Below are 24838 nucleotides of genomic sequence, written 5' to 3'. Positions count from 1 at the left end.
CACTTTAGTCTAGCCCTCTGTAATACAAACTTGCATGTGGGAAGTTGTATTGGTGGAACAAACTAATGTAACTGATTTGGGTAAATAATGTCCTTTCAATTTCATTGCGTAATTCCTGAACCTGTTGCATTCTTTTTAGGTATAGAATGGGATTGCATTGACTGTTTTTTAATTTTTAATGTTTGTTTACTTTCTAGAATTTGAGCAATGGAGCCTTCCACTGAAAAGAGAAAAATTTTCAGAGCTCGCAAGACCATGAATCCAAGCAGTCGGCCTCAAATTGAATCACTCAATAAATTGAGAGATGTATGGCAAAAGGAAAGAACTTTAAACGAAACCGCTACAGAATCTATAATTCTTCCTTCCAACAATTCTGATGTCCCTATAAAAAAGAATCGCTCTGGAGCGGAAAACAAATGTGAAACCTACACTCAATTATCAGAGGAAAAAGAAATTTCTCCAAGCAAGTTGAAAGTGTCAGAAGTATTGGGCATAGAATGTTCAACAAATGTTTGCTCCACTAAAAAGGATGAGTGTCCTTCTAACCATAATACAGCAGATCGACTTGATCCCTTAGAAGTAAAACATCACGATATGGAAAAATTGCACCTCTCAAAGGAGCCTGTTGGAAATCCACAAATTGAGAATATTGTGAATGAAATGTGTGAAGAAGGAAGTTGTGGTGCATTGTCAGAAGACCATGCTGGTGATAACACAACAAAGTTGCAAGACAGCCTGTCGCAGCGATTGCATGATATGTTGGTACAAGAGAAAAAAATAATAGCAACTACTGCACCTTGTGTTTTGGAAAATAATCGTGACGGTGAGAGTGTGACATCAAGTGACAACTTTCTTCCCATTTTAGAAAAGATTGTCATACCGTTAAACTTGAGTGAAGGAGATGAAGATGAAGGACTCCCGATGTTAGAACGAATGAATGAAAAAGTGGACCGTGAGGATGCAAAGCAAACTGATTGTGTCATTAATGTTCTACAAGATTTGAAGCCTATCTCGCATACAGAGAGCCCCATCATTTCTTGTTCTGACCAGCTGCTTAACCATTCCACGGTAGTTGGTGAACTGACGAGTGTAGTGTTCAGTAAATCTGAAATGCCTGATCTTGCGTGTACAGATGGAACGTTACCATCTCCTAATGAATCGATGGCTGTTGATTTGAACACTGAAGCCTGTGTTTCACCAGCTAATAAACAAATGTTGGATGCTGAAATTCCTAATATCACACGTGGGGATGAAACACTAACATCACCAAAGGAATCGATAGAGGTTGATTTGAAAGGTGAAGCCTGTGTTTCACTAGCTAATAAACACATTTTGGATTCTGATATTCCTATTGTCACGTGTGTGAATGAAAAGTTAACTTCTAAGGAATCAATGGGTGTTGATTTGAAGAGTGAAGCTAGTGTTTCACTAGCAAATAAAAACATTTTGAATGCTGAAATTCCTACCATCGCACGTGGGGATGAAAAGCTAACGTCTCCAAAGGAAACGATGGCGGCGGTTGATTTGGCCTGTGTTTCACTAGCTAATAACATTTTGCATGCTGAAATTCCTAATATCACACGTGGGGATGAAAAGCTAACGTCTACAAAGGAATCAATGCTGGTTGATTTGAAGAGTGAAGCCTGTGTTTCACTAGCTAATAAACAAATGTTGGATGATGAAATTCCTAATATCACACGTGGGGATGAAAAGCTAACGTCTCCAAAGGAATTGATGGAGGTTGATTTGGAAAGTGAAGCCTGTGTTTCACTAGCTAATAAACAAATTTTGGATGCTGAAATTCCTAATATCACAAGTGGGGATGAAAAGCTAACGTCTCCAAAGGAATTGATGGAGGTTGATTTGGAAAGTGAAGCCTGTGTTTCACTAGCTGATAAACAAATTTTGGATCCTGAAATTCCTAATATCACACGTGGGGATGAAAAGCTAACGTCTCCAAAGGAATCGATGGAGGTTGATTTGAAAAGTGAAGCCTGTGTTTCACTAGCTAATAAACAAATGTTGGATGCTGATATCCCTGTTGTCACATGTGTGGATGAAAAGCTAACTTCTAAGGAATCGATGGCGGTTGATTTGAAAAGTGAAGCCTGTGTTTCACTAGCAAATAAAAACATTTTGGATGCTGAAATTCCTAATATCACACGTGGGGATGAAAAGCTAACGTCTCCAGAGGAATCGATGGCGGTTGATTTGAAGAGTGAAACCTGTGTTTCACTAGCAAATAATAAAAATTTGGATGCTGAAATTCCTAATATCACACGTGGGGATGAAAAGCTAACGTCTCCAGAGGAATCGATGGCGGTTGATTTGAAGAGTGAAACCTGTGTTTCACTAGCAAATAAAAAAAATGTGGATGCTGAAATTCCTAATATGACACGTGGGGATGAAAAGCTAGTGTCTCCTAAGGAATTTATGGATGTTGATTTGAAGAGTGAAACCTGTGTTTCGCTAGGTAATACATTTTTGAATGCTGAAATTCCTAACCTCACATGTGGGGATGAAAAGCTAACGTCTCCAGAGGAATCGATGGCGGTTGATTTGAAGAGTGAAACCTGTGTTTCAATAGCAAATAAAAAAAATGTGGATGCTGAAATTCCTAATATGACACGTGGGGATGAAAAGCTAACGTCTCCAGAGGAATCAATGGCGGTTGATTTGAAGAGTGAAACCTGTGTTTCACTAGCAAATAAAAACATTTTGGATGCTGAAATTCCTAATATCACACATGGGGATGAAAAGCTAGCGTCTCCTAAGGAATTGATGGATGTTGATTTGAAGACAAATGCCTGTGTTCCACTGTCTAATAAGACTTTGGATGCGGATGAAAAGGTAACTTCTTGTCAGGACCCGTTAATTGGTGATTTAAAAAGGGAATACTTCTGTGCAAGTGGAAATCTTTCAGGTCTCGGAGCAGAAGCAACCTCTCGGAAGGATACAGTTGTTGACAATTTCAACAGTGCAACTGTCTGCAAGACATTAAATGAAACCATTTCACGTTTAGGGGCTGAAGTTGCTTCCCAAAGCCTACTGCCACCTGTTGAATGCAATATTGGTAAGTATGCTGTCTATTTAGATGTTTTCTAAATCTGTTAAACCACACTATTTAGCATGGTGTTTAAGTGTAAAAACCAAAAATTTAAAAATATGAACTTGCCGCACTTACAACACACCCATCCACTCTTTCAGCATACCTACCTGCCAGACCACCACAAGTCCATTATAGCAATTTACTCCGTTCTTGGTGAGAAAAAACACACCTTGTAATTATCATTACCCAGTGTTGCTTCACTGTCCTACACCAACCATGCATGCCTTTTTAGGGAGACCTTCCTTGAGCCTCTTGACTTCACTGTAAAAACAAAGTTAATCTTTAACCTCTGGCAATTGCTCTGGGCAACCTGCCAGACCATCGTTTTTCACCTGCCAAGCCATTACAGAAAGGGGAAAGACCATGTTCAAATCGGGCTTGGTCACAGCCTGAACCGCTAGGTCAAATCCCTTCTGCATGTGACCACAAGCATCCCCAGACATGTTTTGGCCTTGTTGGACCTCATCATGTCTGGGTTGCTTGTGTTTCCGTGCAGTGGGGACTAGGGATGTAACAGTATGACGGTATACCGTTAAAGATACCGTGAACCACTTAATTGAACAATAATAACCGTCACATTGTTTATACTGTTAAGTGTGCTTTTCAATCTGATTTGGAAAGGCTGCAGTAAGCAAGTGCTGCGCAGTCTTGGTCTTGCACTGTTGGATGTGCCGTCTGCCAAGTAGTTTCAGTTGGAGCAGTTTTTAATGCCATTCCATAAACCACATGTGCCTGACACAAAATCAATATGTTAGCAATAGGAAGAATAGATAGTGTCAAGAAGGAAAAGGGTTTACTTTGGGTTGGCGGCTTTGGGGTTTATATATTTATAATGGATAATGTTCTCTAATCATATGACAATGGGGGATTTCCCTGGTTCTATCATTGAATTTACATATAATAAGTCACACTGCGAAATTCACTAATCTCTGTGGGTATTCCCTGCTGCCATACCAAAGTGTAACATGTCCGTGATTACTTTTTGGCCCAAGCCTAAATGACCACTTGAGGAAAGCTATTCAGTTTGCTTTGCCAGTCGCAGCAGGCCTCCCCACCCCCCTCCTCCTCTCTACACATGTGTTTTGTGTTTGGTGGAAGCAAGGGGTGGCATTTCAGTGGAAAGTATGTTGAAAACCCCAATTCTGGCCCTGGGTGTCTGGTTTTGTTTGTGATGATAAATCTGACAATTTGACCTTTTAGTAAATATTTGTTAACATTAGTCAACTCCACCTGCTATACCGCGATAACCATGATATACTGTCATTTGGCAAGAACGTTATTGTACCGTCATAAAACTAATACCGTGACACCCCTAGTGGGGACGTGGCCTAGTAAAATAGTGGTGTGGAAGGATGCCCAGAGCAGTGCCAGTGGTTCAGATTAATTCACAACCTTCCACCCATCACGTTTTTGGTTATATCTTGACCTCACTGGCAGTAGATGACAATAGAGACAAAGGGGGTGTGCTTTCCCTCGCAAAATCGGGATAAGTGTTTTCCAAATCATTGATTGGGCCTTTTCTGTCCGTGTTTCTTTTCAATAATGATGGCATCAAAACAGAATGTCTTAATAATATTTTACAGAGCCTTTGAACAATGATCACCTTATGCACACCTCATTCACTGATGCATCTGGGCCTTTTTTTTTTAATTAAATGTTCACGTTCTTTTTAATCCAGTTTGGCCTACTACCCAATTTCAAAACTGTATTTCTGCTCTTATTCTTTAACTCTGCTTTCCCGAATTTTCGAGGTGTTTTATTTTCCAATAACGTAACTTTCTAGTTTTTCACATTATGGGATTCTCCTTCATAACCATGAACCGTTTGAAATGGGTCACAGGGATCTTAATAAAGCTAATTATACATGACGGTTCATTAATATTTTACAGATCCTTTAAAAAAAATACATGTATTTACTGAGCCTGCATTGAGGACCATTAACTCTCAGGGCTGCCATTCAGAACACTGATGTGCAACAGCACAGTCATCTCGATTACTTTTCTTATTCTCATTGTAGGTAAGAGCACCCCTGAGGACCTATGGTTCAGTTTTAGGCCCTCTTTAGGTTATTGCCTTGGTTTCTAAAAAGGTGCAGAGGGCACACCAGCAGCTGATTTCCAGCTTCCTAAATTCCCAGTTTGCTGTCCAGGAAATTGGATGGCTTACTGATTGTGTCCCTCTGCCTTGAAATCAGCTGTTGTATTAGTTCGCCAGCATAGAATTATAAATATAATTGTTTTTATAATGCGCTTAATACCAGAGACCAGTTTCTAAGCACAAGACTTGGATTCAAACCTGTGTTGCTATGCATTGATATGGAATTGTGCAATGGGCGGGGGGGTGTTGGGTGAGTGGTGGCACTCCTTTTTAGCAGCTATGCATGCACAACAGACACTGCTAACTTGCTCTCATTTGGGCCTAGCTTGATATGCAGGCGTCCCTTTGGCCCTGGTTTGCTGTCTCTTCCATAGCCGCATGATGGTTTGATGCACTGTTTCTACATATTAAGGTTAGAGCAAATTGCTTTGGTAGTTTAATAACAATCGGTATCTGTCTTTTGTAAACAGATGGTAGAAAAACTAAAGCCCTCGGCATGCCCCAGGCAGCAAGAAAGAGAATTTGCTGTTAAAGCTGATTGTAAAGTTCACTGCGTTTGAGTGTTCAGATTTGTACACTGAGCAGTTCCTGGAGGAACATTGGGGCGTTACAGGCGATAGGAAGCCATGCACAACACCCAGTAAATGGTGGGCTCAGATGGCACATTTGGGACAGTAATAAGTGACATTGGCTGCAAGGTAGTGAAAGCAGAGGAGTTGCTCATAACGGCCAATGAGAAATGTTCAGTAAGTGGGTCACTATTTCTGAGACAGACCGTCCTCCTATACATTAAAATATGCACAATTCATCTCTTGTCCCCAAGTAAAGCAGTAGAAGCCTAACAGTTATAACTCTATGGTCAAATATCTCATTCCACTTCTGATTCTAAGGGCTGCTTATGTTTGACCCATTTCTCCCTCAGGGCCAACACGTAGAGTCCCACTTTCACCAGGGAGTGGCACCACTTTAGTTTGAAGGATTCCCAAACAACTTTGGCAACCGCCTTGACAGCTATGGGATGCTTGTTGAAACCTATTGATCCAGTTGGGGCTCCTTTGATTTCCTGAGGACAGCCATTCCTATCGACCTATTTTACATGTGAATAGTTAATTGGCACTGGAGTGCATGCCGGGAAGATGTCAATAGAGCGAGGTTACTTTATCCTATTTCGTTTTCTTTGTATTTAAAATGGTAGTGGTATGTTTTCCGTATGGGTTGACTGGCATTTCAGGAAAAAAAACATCTACAGTGTGTCGGTGCAGAATGAGTGAAATGGCGGACTGCAGTGCCCAGTGACCTCTCAGTGTAGTTTCAGTTGAATTGTCCTGCACATCCTGCTTTTTATATTAACATTCTCCCCAACAGAGCTTATACCATCTTGTGTTGTGGTTGGTACTTTGTTAGGGTCTCAGAAGTGGTGGTGTGGCTTGAGTTCAAAGTGGTCATGACATGCAAAGTCTGTACAGAGCGTGGCAGTGTAAGCTATGTGGGGATGTGCGATGTAGGAAGAGCCTGGAGTCTGCACTACTGCCATCAATGCCTCTGCTGTGGGGCCTCAACATGGAGCAAGCACAAGGGTTCACCCTCTTAGGCAGAGTGGGTGCTTAGCTTGCAGATAGCAAGTGGTAGATATTCAACTTGGACGCCATTGATCTTGGGTCTGTCGTGGTTTGTTCCTATGGTGTGATGCTTATTGAGGTTGAAGCATTGCAAATAACTCTAATAGAGGTTAGACACTACTAGCGCTGAGGGGACTAGTTCAAACTAGTCAAATGCTCTTAGTTTGCTCTGTGTAATAGTTTATTTTTTCCTAAACTACCTTTGAAGCTGATGCTACCTTTGCTCCTTGTAAACAGTTGCTGTACCGCTCACTAACCAGTAGTCTAAGGGGCCTTTGAGATCATTGGGCATCGTTTTTGTGGGTGTATAGTACAGTCACTAAGATGGAAAAACTGATAATACTGCTTAGTCAGGAAGGAACTTGTTTTATTGGACTGGTTCTTTATGTTGCTCACAGAGCAATTATTGCCACTCGTTTATGCTCTCTCAATTAAATATATTCTATATCACTATTACTGGATATACTCCTACGTCCCGTCCCCTTTCCTCCATACTTATGGGACATTCCTCCGTCCTGTGGGACGGGACCGGAGCACTTTGTAAGAAGCACCCAAAAACTTTGCTAAAATGTTAGTCCTTCCTCTTTCTTGCGCGGGGCCCGGCACGCGGCCGTAACCCCGCCCATCTCGGCTCTGCCCCGCGCATCGCCCATCAGTCCTTTTTCTCCGCTCGTTCGGGACTGGACGCACTTGCATCCGCGGAAGATCTTCTTCCCTTTTTTCCTCTCTGGCTCTCGCTAGCGATCGTGTACTAGTCTGTCGTTCAAACTAGACTTTCCAGATTGTTCATTGTGTCATTGACACTTCGCGAGGGCGGACCCCCATCCTCTTTGTTTCAAGTGTTTGGGTCCGGACCACCGTTGGGACTCCTGTTTTTACTGTGATTCCCTTTCGGTCTGGGTACTTCAACGTCGGTTGGAGCGGTGGGAGGAGGTGTTTCGACGTACTCCTCCTTTGCATTTTCAAGCTTTTATCGACGAAAAGAAGAAACGCCTGGTAAGTTCTTTACTTTTTAGAGCACCCCGGCCGGGAGATACCTTTCCGGGCTCTTCCCGAGCCGAGAGGAGCGTTAACCGCTCTGTCACCGGGCATTGCCCCGGGGTGCCTTCTGGCTCTTCCTCTTGCCCGTCTCAAAATGAGGCGGACTCAGATGGCTCTTTGGAGTCCTTGGCTTCAGGCTGTGGATCCGGACTCCAAGTTGATAACGATTCCGGCTTTCATGAGAGTGGACCTGGACTGGTGGTCATCTCTCAGCAACCTGTTGGTAAGGGCGGGGTTTCAGGACCCAGCCCCGATGGTAACGGTCACGACAGACTCCTCCCTTCTGGGTTGGGGTGCGACGTTGGATCTTCTTCTCCGATCTTTTGGTCGCCTCAGGACAAGCTCCTCCACATAAATCATCTGGAGCTTCTGGCGATCTTCCTAGCGCTCAAGGCGTTCAGACCGATCATTGCCAACAAAGTGGTCCGTATCCGCACGACAGTGGTGTCGATGTATTACATCAACAAGCAAGGGGGCACCAAGTCTCTTTCCCCCCCCCCCCCCTTCGTGGACCTGTGCATCCAGATTTGGGAGTGGGCGGTTCTTCATGGGGTCTGGCCACTTGCGGTACACATCCCGGGCCAGCTGAATGTCACAGCAGATGCCCTCAGTCGGCAGACGATGGTCAGCTACGAGTGGGAGCTTAAGGCGGAGGTCCTCTCATGGAATTTCCAGCGCTGGGGCACTCCGGAAGTGAACCTCTTTGCTACGACGGCAAACAAGAAGCTTCCTCTGTATGCCTCCAGAAGCGGGCTAGGAGCCTCCTCTCTGGGGGGATGCTCTCGAGATTCCATGGCACAACATGAGGGCTTATGCCTTCCCGCCTCTGCCTCTAGTTCACCGGACGATTTGCAAATTGAAGAATTCAGTGAACTGTTCTCTTCTGCTCATAGCCCCGTGGTGGCCAGCCAGGTTTTGGTTTTCAGAACTTCAACACCTGTCGGTGTATCCGCCGATCAGGTTACCGGTGACCCCAGATCTTCACCAGGGGGAACATCAGCTGTGGCGCCCCTTCCCACAATCGCTCAGCTTGGCGGCATAGTGCTTGAGTTCAAGTCTTTAGACCATCTTAGCCTGTCTGCGGATAACATGGTATTATTCAGGCAGCCAGAAAACCCTCAACTAGGTCCCAGTACAGAAGCAACTGGTTTGTATCCCATTTAGCAGAGTCGGGTGTTCACGTTCTGTCATTCAGAACTTATCTTTCAACGGTTTCCGCTTACCTATCTACGGACCAATGCTCTTACTTTCTGTCTAACCCAAAGGTTAAGAGGCATTTTGCAGGCTTGACGCGCCTTTATCCTCCGATTTGTAGTCCGCACCCGGTGTGAGATCTAAATGTGGTCCTGACGGCGTTGTGCCATAAACCTTTTGAACCAATTGCCACGGTGGACCTCAAGCACATGTTGTGGAAGATGTCTTTTTTTGGTTGCCGTTACTTCAGCAAGGCGCGTGAGTGAGCTCCAGGCTTTGTCGGTGTAGGGTCCCTTTTACAAGGATAAGGTGGTCCTACGGACAAATCCTGCTTTCCTGCCGAAGGTGGTCTCTGAGTTCCATTTGAACCAGTCTATCTACCTGCCGGTCTTTTTTCCGAACCCCAACTCAGAGGCAGAAAGGGTTCTGCATTGCCTGGATGTTAGAAGGGCTAAGTTCTATCTGGATAGAACATCCGAGTTTAGGAGCTCTTCTCAACTGTTGGTGACCTTTTGATAATCCACAAGGTAAGCCGGCCTCTAAGGCGACTATCTCCCGATGGATCGCTGCCTGCATTACGGAATCTTACACCGTCCAAGGGCTGAAACCTCCTAAAGGTATTTATGCACACCTGGTGCGGGGCAAGGCAGCCGCGGTTGCCTTTCAGAAATATGTCCCCTGGGAGACAATCGCAAAGGCGGCTACTTGGGCCTCCCCATCTGCTTTTTGTAAGCATTATTGTCTAGACATGAGCTCAAGATCTGATGCTCAGTTTGGTCAGGCTGTGCTGAAGAACCTTTTTCAGTAAGGTTTTTTTTTTCCATCCACCCATAGTTCCTGTAAGGAGTGCTTGGGAATCTCCCATAAGTATAGAGGAAAGGGGACGGGGCGTAGGAGTATAACCAGGTTACTCACCGTAGTGACCACCTTACTCCTAGTCCATAGTCCCCTTTCCTCCATAGGCCCGCCGTCCCCTCTAATAAGGTTCCTCTGTTATTGCTAAGGGGTCTCTGACCTGGCGATAGAAAAGGACTGACGGGCGATGCTGGGGCGGAGCCGAGATGGGCGGGGTTACGGCCGCGTGCTGGGCCCCGCGCAGAAAGAGAGGAAGGACTAAAATGTGTGCAACATTTTTGGATGCTCTTTACAAAGTGCTCCAGTCCCGTCCCATAGGACGGAGGAATGTCCCATAAGTATGGAGGAAAGAGAACTATAGACTAGGAGTAAGGTGGTCACTACGGTGAGTAACCTGGTTATTCTGGATTGCTGGTTACCCTTACTGCAACAGACACGTTTGGCGCTGCTACCTGCCATCTTCAGGGCAGTATGCAACAAGCAAGCTTGACAGCCAAGAGAAATAGTAATAGTTTGAGAAGCTGTTCTCTGGAATGTATTGCAAAGGTATGGAGAAAGTATTGAATAAGAAACGCAAGGGCTTTGTTGTAGGACTTGGCTAGCTTCAATCCAACATGGAACGCTGTAATGGGACCAATGAAGATGGTAAATGGATAGGGCAGAGCCCTTTTCCTCCTTTTATTCTCTTCCCCCATCCCCTTCCCCAACACCCCCATGTTTTAATCTGTGGACTACTAAACTATCCCAATGTAGCTCACAAAAGGGTGGGGGTGGCCAAACCAGTTTATAGATAGTTAGATTTCAACCCCATATTTTCAGTTAATTTATCCACCATTCGTAAAGCCCGAACAGAAAAAAAGAAGAGTAATAAAGATTGTTCAGTCACTTCAGGGAAAATGGTGAATGTGACTGCACCTATGGATTCCCATATGACCTCGCTGACTTTCAGATTCGGTAAGGAAGTGCAGACTGGAGAAATTGGAAATGTCTTGAAAGTGGCCATTGAAGCAAAAGCCAAAATGACAGGTGGTGTTGTATATTTGAGTGTAATCTAAAGTTGGTTAAAGAAGACTTGCAATACTGTAGAGAAGGCCGACTTGTCTGGCTGTATGTAAGAGCTCTGTATTGCCCCCACCAGATTTATTAGAAGGGTGGTGTTAAACACATTTTATTTTCACCTTCATGGATAAATTGGTATTGCAGGTCTTATGTGCTGTAGTGTATGTGTACTCTCTAGGCTTTGGGAATGCATTTTGCACATTGGATTTGCTAACTAAACTCGAGGATGTGTTATTTATTTGTTGTTAAGAAGCCATGCTTTATGGACAGCACTTAGTTTACCCTAGCTGCTATTGCTGTTCTAAATTATACTGATTGATTTGAGTATACGTTCCCATGTTCAAGTGTCTACACTCATTATGAACTGGGTTAGTATCGGGCGACACAAAATCTACCCGATAGTTTAGTTCTTTTTTATGGTACACGGTCCTGCAGTGCTTTTAATTGATTGTATTGCTAGTTTAAAGTTCTAGTTTTTAAGAACCTTGGTTGGAAGTTTGTTTGCATGTGAGAAAACTCATATCAAAGTTTGGACTGACTTTGTGCTGTAAAATTATAGGTAGACTACTTGACATTTTAGTGTGTGTTTGTCCATTTTAGTTCATTATTTATTTTTATTTTTTCTGGGGTCTTTGTTGTAAGAGCCTTTAGGCAGGTAAAACCAATACCACAGTTGAAGTGAGAGGCACTGAAGTGCCACTACACCGTTTTTATGGCCTCAAGGGATTACAGTTGGGCACCCCCATCCAGGCACCCTGGGGTGCTTCTTAACAGTGGTGTTTTTTATAGTAGCTTTAACTTTCGTCCAAATACTGAATAGTTGGGCAACTATTGATCTGAAGATGTATTGTTTATTAATAAAGTGAAGCCCCCTACTGAGCACAAAATTACTTTTGAATGTGCATTTGTGGTTCTTGTATTCATCTTAAACGCATGTTCTATTTAAAAAATAAAAAAAAAAAGAAACTAGAAGACACAAAATAATGCATTATTGGGAACAAAATGACATGTAGTACTCTTTCCTACACACAAGACAACCCTCTCATTCCTTAATTCCTCTCCCACTCCACTGTTAGCATGTGCAGTTTACACTTTCTCCGTCTCAAACAGAATATCCTCTAATAGCGCACGGTTTACAACCAGAGGAATGTTAACATAAAGTGAACTAGTGGAATTTTCCAATAACCAATTACAGCAGCGATCACCCAGGCACTCAAACAAGTATCTCCTCCTTCAAAACACAGAAACCTCACCACCACTACAAACCATGGTTCAACAATTCCTTCCTCACCATCAAACAAAGCCAGGTGCCTTGACGGAGCCTTTTAAAAGGACCTGTGCAATGCCACCAGTTTGACCCTCAAACACAGCAGCCAGCAACCAATACAAGATGGTCCTGCACAATGCCAACTCTTCCCATACATCCAAGAACTCCCAATTGCATACCAACCTTTCAACGGTGTCAATCTTCAAACGAGCATCCACCCCAGCTATGCTCCTCTGCACTCAAAACAGTACAAATATGCGATCTCAAGAAACCATGCCCAGACCATACGCTTCCTGCAAACTATGGTCCTATAGCTATCCTGCCATACCGCAACAAAATTATAGAACAATTAGTCACAAGCCAACTACAACAATACATCACCAGTAACCACCACCTCCACTCCTTTCAAGCCGGCAACAGCAACGACACCGCAACACTTCACATCCTGGATGACCTCCCAGCATCACTGACAGATGACGCTCTGCCCTCCTCGACTGCTTGCTCTCTCTGCAGCCTTCAGCACTATCGATCATGCCATTCCTCTGTACATCCTAGCCGACATGATGAAACTCTCAGGTATTATTCTCGACTGGTTCACTTTCTTCTTCACTGACTGGACACCCTTTAATCTACATGCCACCCCTATCGATCAATCCAAAACGAGGTTCTGCAGGAATTCCTCCTCTTCAACTTATGTTAAATGCATTGGACAGACCCTTCGCAACCATAACATCAATATGCATACACAAAATAGTTTCCAAACCCCCCCTCCCCCCAATCCTCTTTATCTCTGCACTGTAAAAAGCTGTATCTCCATCACCACTTGAATGGCCAGTGTTAAGATGGATTTCTGAACTCTGACCTGGAGGGGCAGAGGTTCAGAAGGCCAGCCTGGTTTCTTGGAACAGGGTAACCTCTGGACAAGCCAGACCAATCAGAGTAGTGATGGCGGCGGTCAAGACTAAGTCTCAAGAGGGGAGAGGGTGACTGAAAGACCTCAATGAGCACACAAAGCAAGGACACTTACAAATTACTCCAGACAGGTGTTATATTAAAAATATAGACACATTTATTACAAGGCCTTTGTAACATCGACCATAGCAAAGAATCCCAATAATACTAAAGTAAACCAACACATCACAATCAATACAATATATATACAAGACCGAGTGGTCTAAGGAGTTATGAGCACGTAATATGTAGACCACCTAGATGGGGAGGAAAACAGGCAGTGCAAGTAATTATTAGACCCAGTTCGACATCAGAAATACACCTAACTAGGAGGAAGTCCGAGCCCTACGAAGAGGGGAGCCTTATGCCCAAAGGTACCTGCACGCGCTGGTGCCAATGGATAAAGTAGGGTCTCTTCAAGGGTCTCGGGTAGTTCAGGAAGGTGAATGAAGCGATGCAGAACAATTCCCTGCTACTCGTGCAAGGCCTCCACTTGTGGCCAGAGGCAGGGTGAGCTTGCGGGATAGAGTCGCTATTTCGTAACAGCGGTAGAAAAGAAACAAGCTCCTGCGCGAGGGGCCACCTGTTGGGGTATGGACTACTCACCGGTCCCCGACGAAGGCAGACCCAGACTTCTCCAGTTCAGTTCACATTGCTGGCAGGTTCAGCTGCGATGATCAGGACGTCTCGACACCGTGTAGATTCTGTGTAGCAGGATGCAGGGTCGAGGGTGTCCCAAATGCAGCGGACGTGCACAGGTTGTTACCGCAGCAGGGCAACACTGCAACCGCGTTTACTCTGGTCCGGGCGCACTCGTCTCACTTCAGACCTGGGAATGCCAAGTGTACGAATTTTGGTGTGAGGGTGCCGCGGCCGCAGAGCAAGTAGTAGACCAAGTTTCGAGGGCTTCCCAGAAACGGCGGCGGTGACGGAGCAAAGCGTCCTGCGTAAGCTGGTAAACTCACCGGTTGGCCCAGGGACACTTCCGAAGAGGCTTACTTGCAGGGTTTGATGGTGCCGGGAATAGTTGATCCCACTATTTCATTGGGTCGAAGCGCCTTCGCAGGCCTTCTAGGACGATCAGATGCAGAGGGGTCTCGCAGGACGACAGCAGTTCAGGGTGCTAAACCTTCAGCGGGTCACCAGCGGCTCCTTGACTCAGCTTCTTGTTGCAGGATACTTGGCTCCTTATCCCTTGTTCGGTGTGAACTCAGGAGATCGACATGGTAGTGGTGTTTTCAGCCTCCTCTTATCCAAAGTTCCCTTCGCGCCACAACAGAGAGGACCCAATGGGAGATCTGCTCACAAACACTCACACAATACGTGGACCTAACACAGACCACGGTGGTCCCAGGCATTTAGGACACTCCAGACTCTCTGGCACCCAGGATGTGTATTGGGAACAGACATCCCAGCCCACATCCTGGAGGCACACACAAGGCATGCAGAAGCCTGCGAAAGCTTTGGGTTTCGCGGGAAAGTGCATGACCAAATAAGGACTGACCCGGGTCGGCTCGACCTGGGGAAGGTGAAGGGGCAAGACGGTCAGAGGACAGGACAAAGAACCTCGTGGCATGGCCATTTTGGGAGCCAGGTCACTCATTTGTGCCAAACGCGGTAAGCACAGATAACATGGCGAAAAAGGGTTCAAAACACAAGCAAAACGATAGCTGCCACCAGTCCTGTCCGTGACACACTTGCACAGTTCATAATAAGTCCAGCGAGAGTTTCTAGGGCCTTTGGAATGACTAGAGACCCAAGAGCGCGGTTAAAGTAAGTTACAGTGCACTCTTGTTTCATGTTGCACAAAAGCTGCAACATGAGGAAAGGACTAAGGGAAATTAAGTCTCCCAGTACTGACTGTCTTAAGGGCATGTCAGTTTCCCCGTAAGAATTGAGCGAAAGCCCAGAGGAGTGCAGCAGAAGGCTGTGCTTCTCTGGCAAAGTCTAGATCCGGGTGTAAAACAACAGCAAAAAGTTTGGGGGTTCACACATGGAGGGAAAATTACATACAATTATGAAATCTTTCCTAACAGCCAGCACACTTGACCCATCCAAAACTTAATACATAATCTTAATGGCACCAACCTGACCTCATCCCCTGGATCAAATAACTTTCCACAGATCACTTGCACACATCCCTCTCCACACCTCTCAAACATCTAGGCTTCACCATCAACTCCTTCCTTCACAAACCCTGTAGCTGCCATAACAAAAAAACACAACCTAAAACTACCCTCTCCTACCAGGTAAGATGCATCCTTCTTCATCCTGACAACTTCGAGTCCAAAAACTAGTCCTGTCCAAGCTGCACTACCTCAATACTTTCCTCCCTGGACTTTCCAGCCGCACCCTTGTCCCCTGCAAGCCATACCGAAAGAAACAGCAATACTCATCCGGCACCTACCCAAGCATTCACATTTTCACAGCTCTCTCCCAGCTCTTGTGGTTCCTTTTACCCCATTTGTTTTCAAAGGTGTCTGCAGTGTATATGAAACCATTGCCTCAAAACCCCATCCTACCTTCACAATAAACAGAAACCCATCATCCACACAAATGCCAGATTAGCCAACCAAAATCTCCTACGAATTCCGCTTTGGAAATCAACCTGCACACAAAGAAGCGTTCATCCAGTGGGACTGCCGGCCCCAGGTTGGTCAACGCCCTGTCCTGAGATTTGTGCACCCCCACCCCGCCCCCCACAAATGCAGATCAGCAGGGGGCTCAGTTCTGTTGTTCGGCTGATGTATCAGCCGAACAACAGAACTGAGCCCCCTGCTGTTTTGGTAAAGTGTGTTTAAGGGCGCATTGCCTCCAGCTCAGTGTCCTGTAAACAACGCCTATTTAAAGAATCGCACTGATTTTACTGGGCGATGTTTAGGAGGCAATGCACTATTTGCTGCGCGTGGGAGCGCCCTTGTGGAGCTGCACCCTGTGAGCGCACCTTGAGTGTCCAGTGGTCACCCAGAGCCTGGAACGCCCTGCTACTCCACATTTACACTGCACCCTCCATCACTTTCCGAAAAACCCTCCAAACATGCCTCTTTCCCTACACCTTATCCAGCCAGCCCACCACCTATGCCATCCCGTCTATCCTGATCTTCCCATCTTGTCCTAAAATGTTGTTACTTTTTCTCACCTCCTTCCTTTTTGAGCTCTGTACTGTGATCGAGAACCTATGGGTAGACCAGCGCTGTACACAAGTTCAAATAAAAATAAAATCATGGTTCCTCAGAGTACAGCAGGAACATTTTAACGCTACCAAGAGGGAGCAATAGGTGGATTTTCAGGCTGAAAATCTGGCTTGTTATTACAAGTCTGTATTTACCATCTATGGTATTCCTCTTCAGATATCACCAGAGATCTGCACCTCTGACCCCTTATCCGACGGCAGGTAAAAGCTGCAGTAAATAAGTTTTTACCAAAACGTTTCAGCATGTAATAAGGCGCTGTGTCTGCCTGCTGGGCTGTGGACATGTGCCTTTCAACTGCTATACAATTTTGTTAATCAAACATCCAAGCCAGTAAACCATGTACTACAATGCTTTTTGAAAGGCCGGTCAGGTTGTGTCAATGTCAGGCACATGCCAGTTAAATGGAATACTACCAACCTTTCCCCGGCCCATCAGCCTGTAGGAAGCAATCTTCTTGTTGGTAATATTCCTATAAGGTCAGCAGTCCTAGAATTTCTTTAGCTCTTCAACGGGTGAAGTGAAACGGGTGAGACTGACTGCATGCTCTCTGTTGTTCTAAGTGCTTAAGGGTACCTTGATGGGTCAAAGCTTGTCAAAGGAGGACGTTTGAAAGGATCCAGATGTGCGGTCTGCCGCAGGACTTTCCTTTTTGCTAGAAGGGGAGCATGAAAAGGTACAAATGGTCTGTAAAAGTCTATATAGGAATGGACTGGGAATGAGTTAAATTAAACATTTAAATAGGTTCAGAATTGATCGATAATAGCAGTGATATGTACATTTTTGTAGATGTTTCCCCTTTACCTAACATGGCAAATTACATGCATGTGTACTTTTTAGTGAATAGGCTTGTGGCTCCAACTGAACCCTTTGTGTTAGTCCTGCCCTGAGTTTGCCCCCCTGCCAGCAGAGGTCTCCGAACCCACTCGCTACACCCTAGCGCTCCAAGAAAATCATGCACTTAATCAACCTAGTCCTATCTGGCAATGTTTATTTGCACTCCGCTATGCAGTTGTCTACCTTCTTCGGTTTCTCTGTTTGGATTTTTGTCTGCGACGTCGTCCTTCCTGGGTCACCTCATTCCTCCTGATGGTTCCACTCATGTGCCAGGTCTTCCGGCCAGCTTCCCACTTTACGTCCATGGTCGTCCACTCGTCGAAACTAGATGTCATGAGGAGGAGCAACCCCTAGAGAACAAGGAGCTAGCACTGCATGCCGCAAATCTAACGTTTACATGAAATGCAATCTTAAATGTTTTGTTCACTATGTACAATTCTTAATGTTCGAAATATCTTTTAGATGTTTCTAAAGGTTCTTTATACACATTCCCACATACAGAAAGTAAATGCTGCATAGGTATGTTTGTATGGCATGAGTTTGCCCTGGGAGCCAAAAGTAGCTGTTGGTGTTGAGCTAACCAGGCTGCCCTGGGCTAGAAGCAAGAGCTCCCAGCAATTTCGAAACCTGCTGTCCCACCTTCGTGCTGGTCACTGCCATGGCCTAGAAGGGTGTCAAGACTTCTCTGCCTCGTCTAGTCTTTAGGATAAACCTGGGTTGCCCCCACCATAGTCTTCACCATCAGACTGTTTTCTTTCTGTGGCTGAGCTGCCGTCCTTTTGTTCTTCTTTTCCATCGTTTGGGTAGTTGACCCAGGGTTAGTCTTTGGGACATTTGCTCCTGGAAAAGAAGCTTTGTATTTTCTAGGCTGTCCAGTTGTTTTACACTACAATTTCCATTGTCCCTTGCCATTGAATTTGCTTGTTTGGGCTGATTATTTTATTTTCTACATTTATAAAGCGGCCCTGGGGCATCGTGGCGCTGTTACAGTGGTGCTTACTTAGTTACAGGGACATAAGGCATGAGCGTTTCTGTGGTTCTTGGTTACATTGAACCTGATGCCAGGCAGCCTGGTGTTAACATTGCTAGAGAAAACAGAAACAGATACAGGCTAAAAGGTTAATTTAAGAGACGGAATACCAGATGCTCAGTCCAAAGAGAGATTGGCAGAATGCTAGGTGAGAGGTCACATTTCAGAAGGTTGTCGGGAGTGAATTCCAGAGTTTGGGGGCAAGGAAAGTGAAACGGGTACCTCCTGCTTTGGCCCTTTTGAAGGGAGGGACTTTGAGCTGGTTGGAATGATGTCACCTTATGGGTCTTGATGAGGTGGCTCTGGTTACTTAATCAGCGGCAGTGCGTGAGAGGCATTTATTGGTAATGGCTAGTGTCTTCAAGAGAATCAGTTCCGGGGGGGAATTGGGCTGAGTTAATGAGTTGTCTGCATTGTGTCTTGTGGTCCAGCAGATCGAACGCTGCAGACAAGTCGAGAAGGAGGAGCAATGCTAGCTTCCCTTCATCCATAATTTCACCTTGTTGGTTCTTAAGGTCCAGTAGGGCTGTTTCAGTCCCGTGACCAGGGCAGAAACCTGATTGCCTCTTACTGAGGCTATTGTTAGTTTCCAGGAATTGCTGGATTTGTGTGTATGCAGCTTTATCTAGGATTTCTAGCAGGAAGAGCATGGTTGTGATGGGTCTGTAGTTGCTAGGAGAAGTGGAGTTTAGGGATAGTATCTTCAGGATTGGGCAAACCCATGCCTCCTTCAGGCAAGGTGTGACGATACTAGATGCGACAGAGGCATTTATGAAGGCTGTCAAGAAGGGTGTTAGGGTCTCTGCGCAATCTTTGAGATTGGCCGGGCAGTCGTCTCCTTTACAGTTGGAGGGTTTTATGTTTTTGATTATTGCTAGTACTTCTAGTTCCGACACATCCTTGAAGGAGAAAAGCATTTTTAAGGGTGAGGACTATCCTCTGGCGGGGTAGTGAGATTGTTTTTGGGCAGGGCGTTGTAGTGGGTTTTGCTGTGTAGGAGATCGATTTTGTTGAGCATGACAGACTGTACGTTTGTGCACCAGGATTCGTCTTTTACGAGATCTTGGGTGGTTTTGGCTAGGGTAGCCAATTGTTTGAAAATGGCAACATTTCCTTAGATTCAGGTTTCACGTTGGCGATTCTGGTGTTGTAGGAAGCAGATTTGGCTGCAGTGATGGCTTTTTTTATATTGGGAGGGGATTTTCTTGTAGGCACGTAATGTGGCGTATGTGGATTGGATTGCCATTCTGTGAGCGAGGTGTGCTTGAGAGCGCATAGTTCCTTGAGTTCAGTGGTGAACCAGGAGTTGGCGTGTATTTTTCTTTTGCTTTCTTATTTTCAAGGGGGGCAATGGCATCAATTGCTTTTTTGATAGTTGAATTGTAGAGATCTGCCAGAGCCAGAGGGTCGGAATGGTAGGCTGTTCTCAATGTTACGGGCGCTTCTCCAGGTGGGCAGGGAGTATTAGGTGTAGTCGTTTTAATAGTGGCTGGTATGGAGAAATGAATGAGGTAGTGGTCTGTCCAAGGGCGGGGGTATTGGAGCTGATGTCTACATTACAGTTATGGTCCGCTACCCAGTCTAGGATGCGTCCCTACAAGGGGGTGGGGTTGGAGATTCGTTGTACGAATCCTAGGTCATGAAGAGCGTTGGCAAGAGATTTGGCTTGTTTATCTCTAGGGTCGTTGAGGCCAAGGTTTAGGTCGCCCAGTAGTAGGGATTTAGTAATGTTTTGCAAGTTATTACCCAGCAGATGGAGCAAGTTTTCCTGAAAGTCCAGTAGTGGGCCAGGCAGGCGGGAGATGACTTGAATCTCAATGGTGCGGTTGGGCGAGAGGGTGAGTTTCACATTCAAGGGAAGTGTAGTGTAAAACATCTGTAGAGCCAAAGGTTGCAGACCTCTGCTATAAGTAAGTGCTCCCATCACCAGGTAGGGGTGCTACATATAGCCAAGAAACTGGCTTTCTTTATGTTCATGTACTGTTAAAGTAGGTATTTGTTTGCTGTGTGTATTGTACTTATTGTACATACGTTTGTGTGTTCAGTAGTGAACACTATTTTATTAATCGTGGCGGAACCCATAAAAAAACAGCGCGTTAGGGAATTGACTACCATTTTATACTTTGAGCCCTCTCGCCCCCGTATTGTCATTATTTTGTTTTTTTGCTGTATTTTGGTGACATATGCCACCATATGTGTCAATACCATTGCAAAAGACCTTGAGGGGAAGGGATTTTGGGAAAACGTGTTGCTATTCCAACTAAAAACGCTGGGCATGCTGTGCATGCATCGGGAAAAGCGCAATAGCATCCAGAGCTGGCTTGCCTTACAAGATTTTGCCCAATCTGGAGCATTGGGTACTTCATATGCTTGCTTTGCGTTTCAGAGCTGGGCTGCCGAGTGATTCACTCCTTAGCTTCCCAAATTCACTTGACTGGCTGCGTTGTGCAGTGCAAGCACCAATTGGGCACAGCCCTCAGCATCCAGGCTGCTGTCCTCCCTCACCCATTGTCTCTCCTCCCTTCTACACCCTCCTGTTGAGTACTCTTCCCAAATCTCCCCCCACCCTTACATCCAGATCCAATGGGGAGAGTGTAAGGTGCCATCCAAAGAATGGTAAGTGTTAAAAAAAAGTGTGCATCTTTAAGAATGAACTGATTGCGTGTTTTTGAGTAAGGTGAGTGTGTGCATGCAAGTTGGTTTGCATGTGTGAGTAAAACGTTTATGTGCCTGATGTGTAAGTGTATATGCAAGTCTGTGTATTTGTGAAGTGTTTGGATACATTTGCTGGCTATTTTAAAAGCACCTCTGCTGGTAGAGGGAGGGCAGAGCTGCCTAATCTCTGAGATGGGCTCAGGTTCGCCACCTGTAAAAATTAACCAGCTATTTTAGGTGTTCACCGTCTTTCAGAAATGTGCAGATCGCAACCTTCGAACATGTTAGAAGTGTATACAAAGCAAAATCTTTCCCTTGCGAACTACAGGGCCTTGCTCTGGGTTTCGGGAATTTATGCTCATTAGAGATTACGGAAAACTGTTTTCTAAAGACCCTGATTTAGCGCGTCAAGAATTGGGGATGAATCTTATTGAGGATGATTTAACCCTAGAACCAGTGCTGCACTGGCTGAGAATTTGGAGCAACCACAAAGCAAACGTAACCCTATTAATAATCACCTCATTGCTAGATGCAGTAGTGCAATGGCCAAAAAAAAATAAATAATAATCTTGCAGCTGTTAATGCACATCAGGATTTTACGCCAACCAACCTTTTTTAACATTCGTGGTATTGTATGTTAAAGATAGGTGAGTATTCTGCAGCAGTGCTCCAATATTTCTATAGAAAAGAAATCAAAGTTATCCATTGCATATAAGAAAAAATAGTTTCTATTTCCACACTAATGTTCTGTTTGTGTGAACATTGGTGCCAACATTATCAACTTGGTTCTGCCGTACCTGGGTTTTCTCAAGGCACAGTAATTTACCAACAAGTTATGAGTGAAGTATCTTGGAATAATGAATAAGTAAGTTTGCCTTGCACACACTTTTTTGGTGGTTTGTTCTATTTACACATTACAGCATTGTTCCATCACAATTATTCCATCACAATAGTTTAAACCTGTTTCTCCCAGTTATCTACACATCTACATCTTTATTGTCTCTTCACCACGAGCCCTTGTCCACAAGTATGTCCGTCTATAAGGTTTCTTTGCAATGAGCTACTGGCCATAAGTTTTAAATATTCTGTAGATATAATCAAGGGGAGAGAGAACCGGGTTTATTAGGGCGGTTTATATATTGCAGGATTTAGGTTGTATAGGTTACTCCTCGGACTAGTTTGAAGAACCTCTTACCTATAATTATTCTTTGTTTTGTTTACTTACCAGGGGATAATAACTTCTGTTCCTCCTGTGCATAACATTTGTATTAATATGGTTGTTGAATGGCAATGTCTGAAAAAACATTGGATATTTGGTTTATACAATGGTCCTGTTATTTGGTTTATACAATGGTTCCGTTATTAACATTCATTCTGTATCAATTGGCTTATTGATTCTGACATGATGTTGCAGGTACCTCCTTATACCATGCAATGATCCACACATTGGTTTGTTGACTGGATCATAAGATTCTATCTTTAGGCTGGTATCGTTGATGGCGCAAATCAGTAACTTCAACTGGTAATGCAACATCAAAATATAGTAAGTGATGTTGTGCTTTTATTTTCTTTAAAGTGGGTCTTCCTTTTCCCTTGTTCTTAGACTTGTTACATCATCCTTTGATAGTTATCCTGCAAAAGTATTAGTGATAAGCTGTAGTATACCTCCGTTGTGGATATTCTGTGTTATATTTAAGTATTTCCATGGCCTTTATCTAGTTTTTCTTGCCTGGTGCTCCTTTTTCATTCTGGACGGTGGCGGCTCAGCGTGTGCGCTGGGCCGCCGCCATCTTGAAAGTGATTTATATTCAATTGACGCAATGACGTCGCTCGTAATAACGTTGTAATGTCATTGTGTCAACAAAAGCCGTATTTAGCGTTCTGCCGTTCGCACAGTGTTTTGGTGGTCATTTTACAATTCATGATCCTACCATTTACAAATGGTTATTAGACTTGTGAGATTGTGCTGTCCATAATTTAATATAGGAGAACATTCAAAATTTGAATATCCATCATCTTGTCCATGATGGTCATATTTTACCTGCTAGCATTCTATTAGATCATACATCTTTCACGTGACATTCAATTTATACTCCGATGTTGGTTAGTATGCTTACTATATTTTGATATCCATGTCTCCACTTTATTAATGTTAACATAGAGTCCTCATTACTACATTATTCCTGTGGTTCTAACAGTTTTCTACATTGTGGCATGATATCCAGATGTAATGCCACACATTATATTTCATCTCCAGTTGTTTAATAGGATCGGTTAGCATATAATTTGTCTCCTTCTCAATGTAAATTATGACCTTAGTATTTCTAGCTGTAATAATATTGGCATCCTATTCATTTTAACTATTAAAAGGAGTGGATTATGCTATCCATGTAAAAGTCTAGTGGCGTATAATCACTGGGTTGGTCTTTGGTATACTGACATCTTTTAATAGAATCTAGGCTTTTAAGCATTTCCTTGTATTTTTTGTGTTCAATTCTTCTAAAGTTTGCCTATGCAACACCGGATATCCGTATAAGAGCATCATAATAGTTATCTATCGCATTGTATTGGTATTCAATTTGATCTGATGACCGCATTACACTTCACTTGTCAATGAGTGTATAACAGTTTCTATATCTTTCCCATATGAACACATAATTCACAAAAAGTGGGTGCATCTCATTGTCCATATAAGTCCCTCTGTAAAAGTCCTCAGATTATAGATGAGTTTTTTTTGTTTGTTTATTTTTTCTTCCCGGCGTAACATCTTTTTCCTGTCTCCCATTATTGGATCCAGTCTGGTATGTTTTATAACAAAAAACGTAAGATTGGTCTTTCTGTCCGTCCGTAGAATGTTCTTTATGCCAGTGGTCGGCTAATGCAATCTTTCGATCTTGTTCTCAGCTCACAAATGGTACTTCCCAAATACACGCAATGTATATAACCAATGTCCTGCAATTGATAAATTCATGGATGTTAATCACTTTCAATTTTTGGTGGTGTGATTGTGGATGTTATTAAATGCATATTTGCACATACTGCTGTTATATTTATAGAATCCTTTTATAAGGATTAGAATGCTAAGAATGCTGTTCTAAGCATTCTAATCCTTATAGAATTATAAGGATTAGAATGCCCCCCCGTTAGAATGCTGGTTTGATATACCTGTTTTCTATTGTCCATGACGCTCGGACTAAGATTCATTCCCAATGTTGGAGGTTTGGTGTATACACTAGTGGGTTGTTCTGAGATAGTCCTTTAAATCTGGATCTAAATGTAACGAATACCATTTCTTTGGAAAATTCTTTTGATTATTTGGTTATTATTTGACTATTGCGTAATCATTCTAACCTTATCCCTGTTCTGTTTTCTGCATTTTGGGGGTCAATTATGTATGTTTTATAGCTATAATGTTGTCTCTGGCCTTAGTAACGCACTGTTTTAAGGTATCTCGTGCTAGGAACCTGTTCTCGGAGCTCGCATTCTTCAGAGTATACAGAATCTTTGCTACAGTTTCTGCTTGCCCAAATGATGATGATGATGGTGCTTTTAAGGTGGCAACAGTCGGCATGTAGAGTGGCATTAACTTTGGTTTCTGTGCGCCTAGTTTTCTCAAGAGTAAACCTTATTCTAAATACATTTTCATTCAGATATTCACAATACATATCTAGGTCTTGTTCACTTCCATCCCATATAATCAGAACATCAGCGATGTTACGTAACCATTTGATGACATTTTTGGACAAATTTGGATAGACATTTGCATGTTTTTGTTCAAACTCTGCTACAAACATAGATGGCGCAAAGCATGTACCCATTGGTATTCCCCTGGTTTGTTGGCATAGCTTATTGAACAGAAATATATTGTGTTTCAAGGGGAAGGCTAAGAAGTCTTTCTACATTTACACGTAGAGATCGTATGCTGCTGAGATG

The 24838-nt window shown here is 43.9% G+C and overlaps 1 protein-coding gene across 2 annotated transcripts in view; it reads left to right on the top strand.

Moving 5' to 3' along the window:
• Positions 1–24838, top strand: part of ATF7IP2 (activating transcription factor 7 interacting protein 2) — a 763479-nt gene that overhangs the window by 5970 nt on the left and 732671 nt on the right. For both annotated transcript variants that reach the window (XM_069647842.1, XM_069647843.1), the window contains exon 2: positions 198–3073. In XM_069647842.1, coding sequence (XP_069503943.1) covers positions 208–3073 — 2866 coding nt within the window. In that variant the 5' untranslated portion in view covers positions 198–207. The remainder of the gene's footprint in view (positions 1–197; positions 3074–24838) is intronic.

This window comes from Ambystoma mexicanum, chromosome 2q (genome assembly GCF_040938575.1).
Source record: "Ambystoma mexicanum isolate Mex_15411 chromosome 2q, UKY_AmexF1_1, whole genome shotgun sequence".
Classification (NCBI taxonomy): Eukaryota; Metazoa; Chordata; class Amphibia; order Caudata; family Ambystomatidae; genus Ambystoma; species Ambystoma mexicanum.
This window is presented reverse-complemented; position numbering and strand designations above follow the sequence as displayed.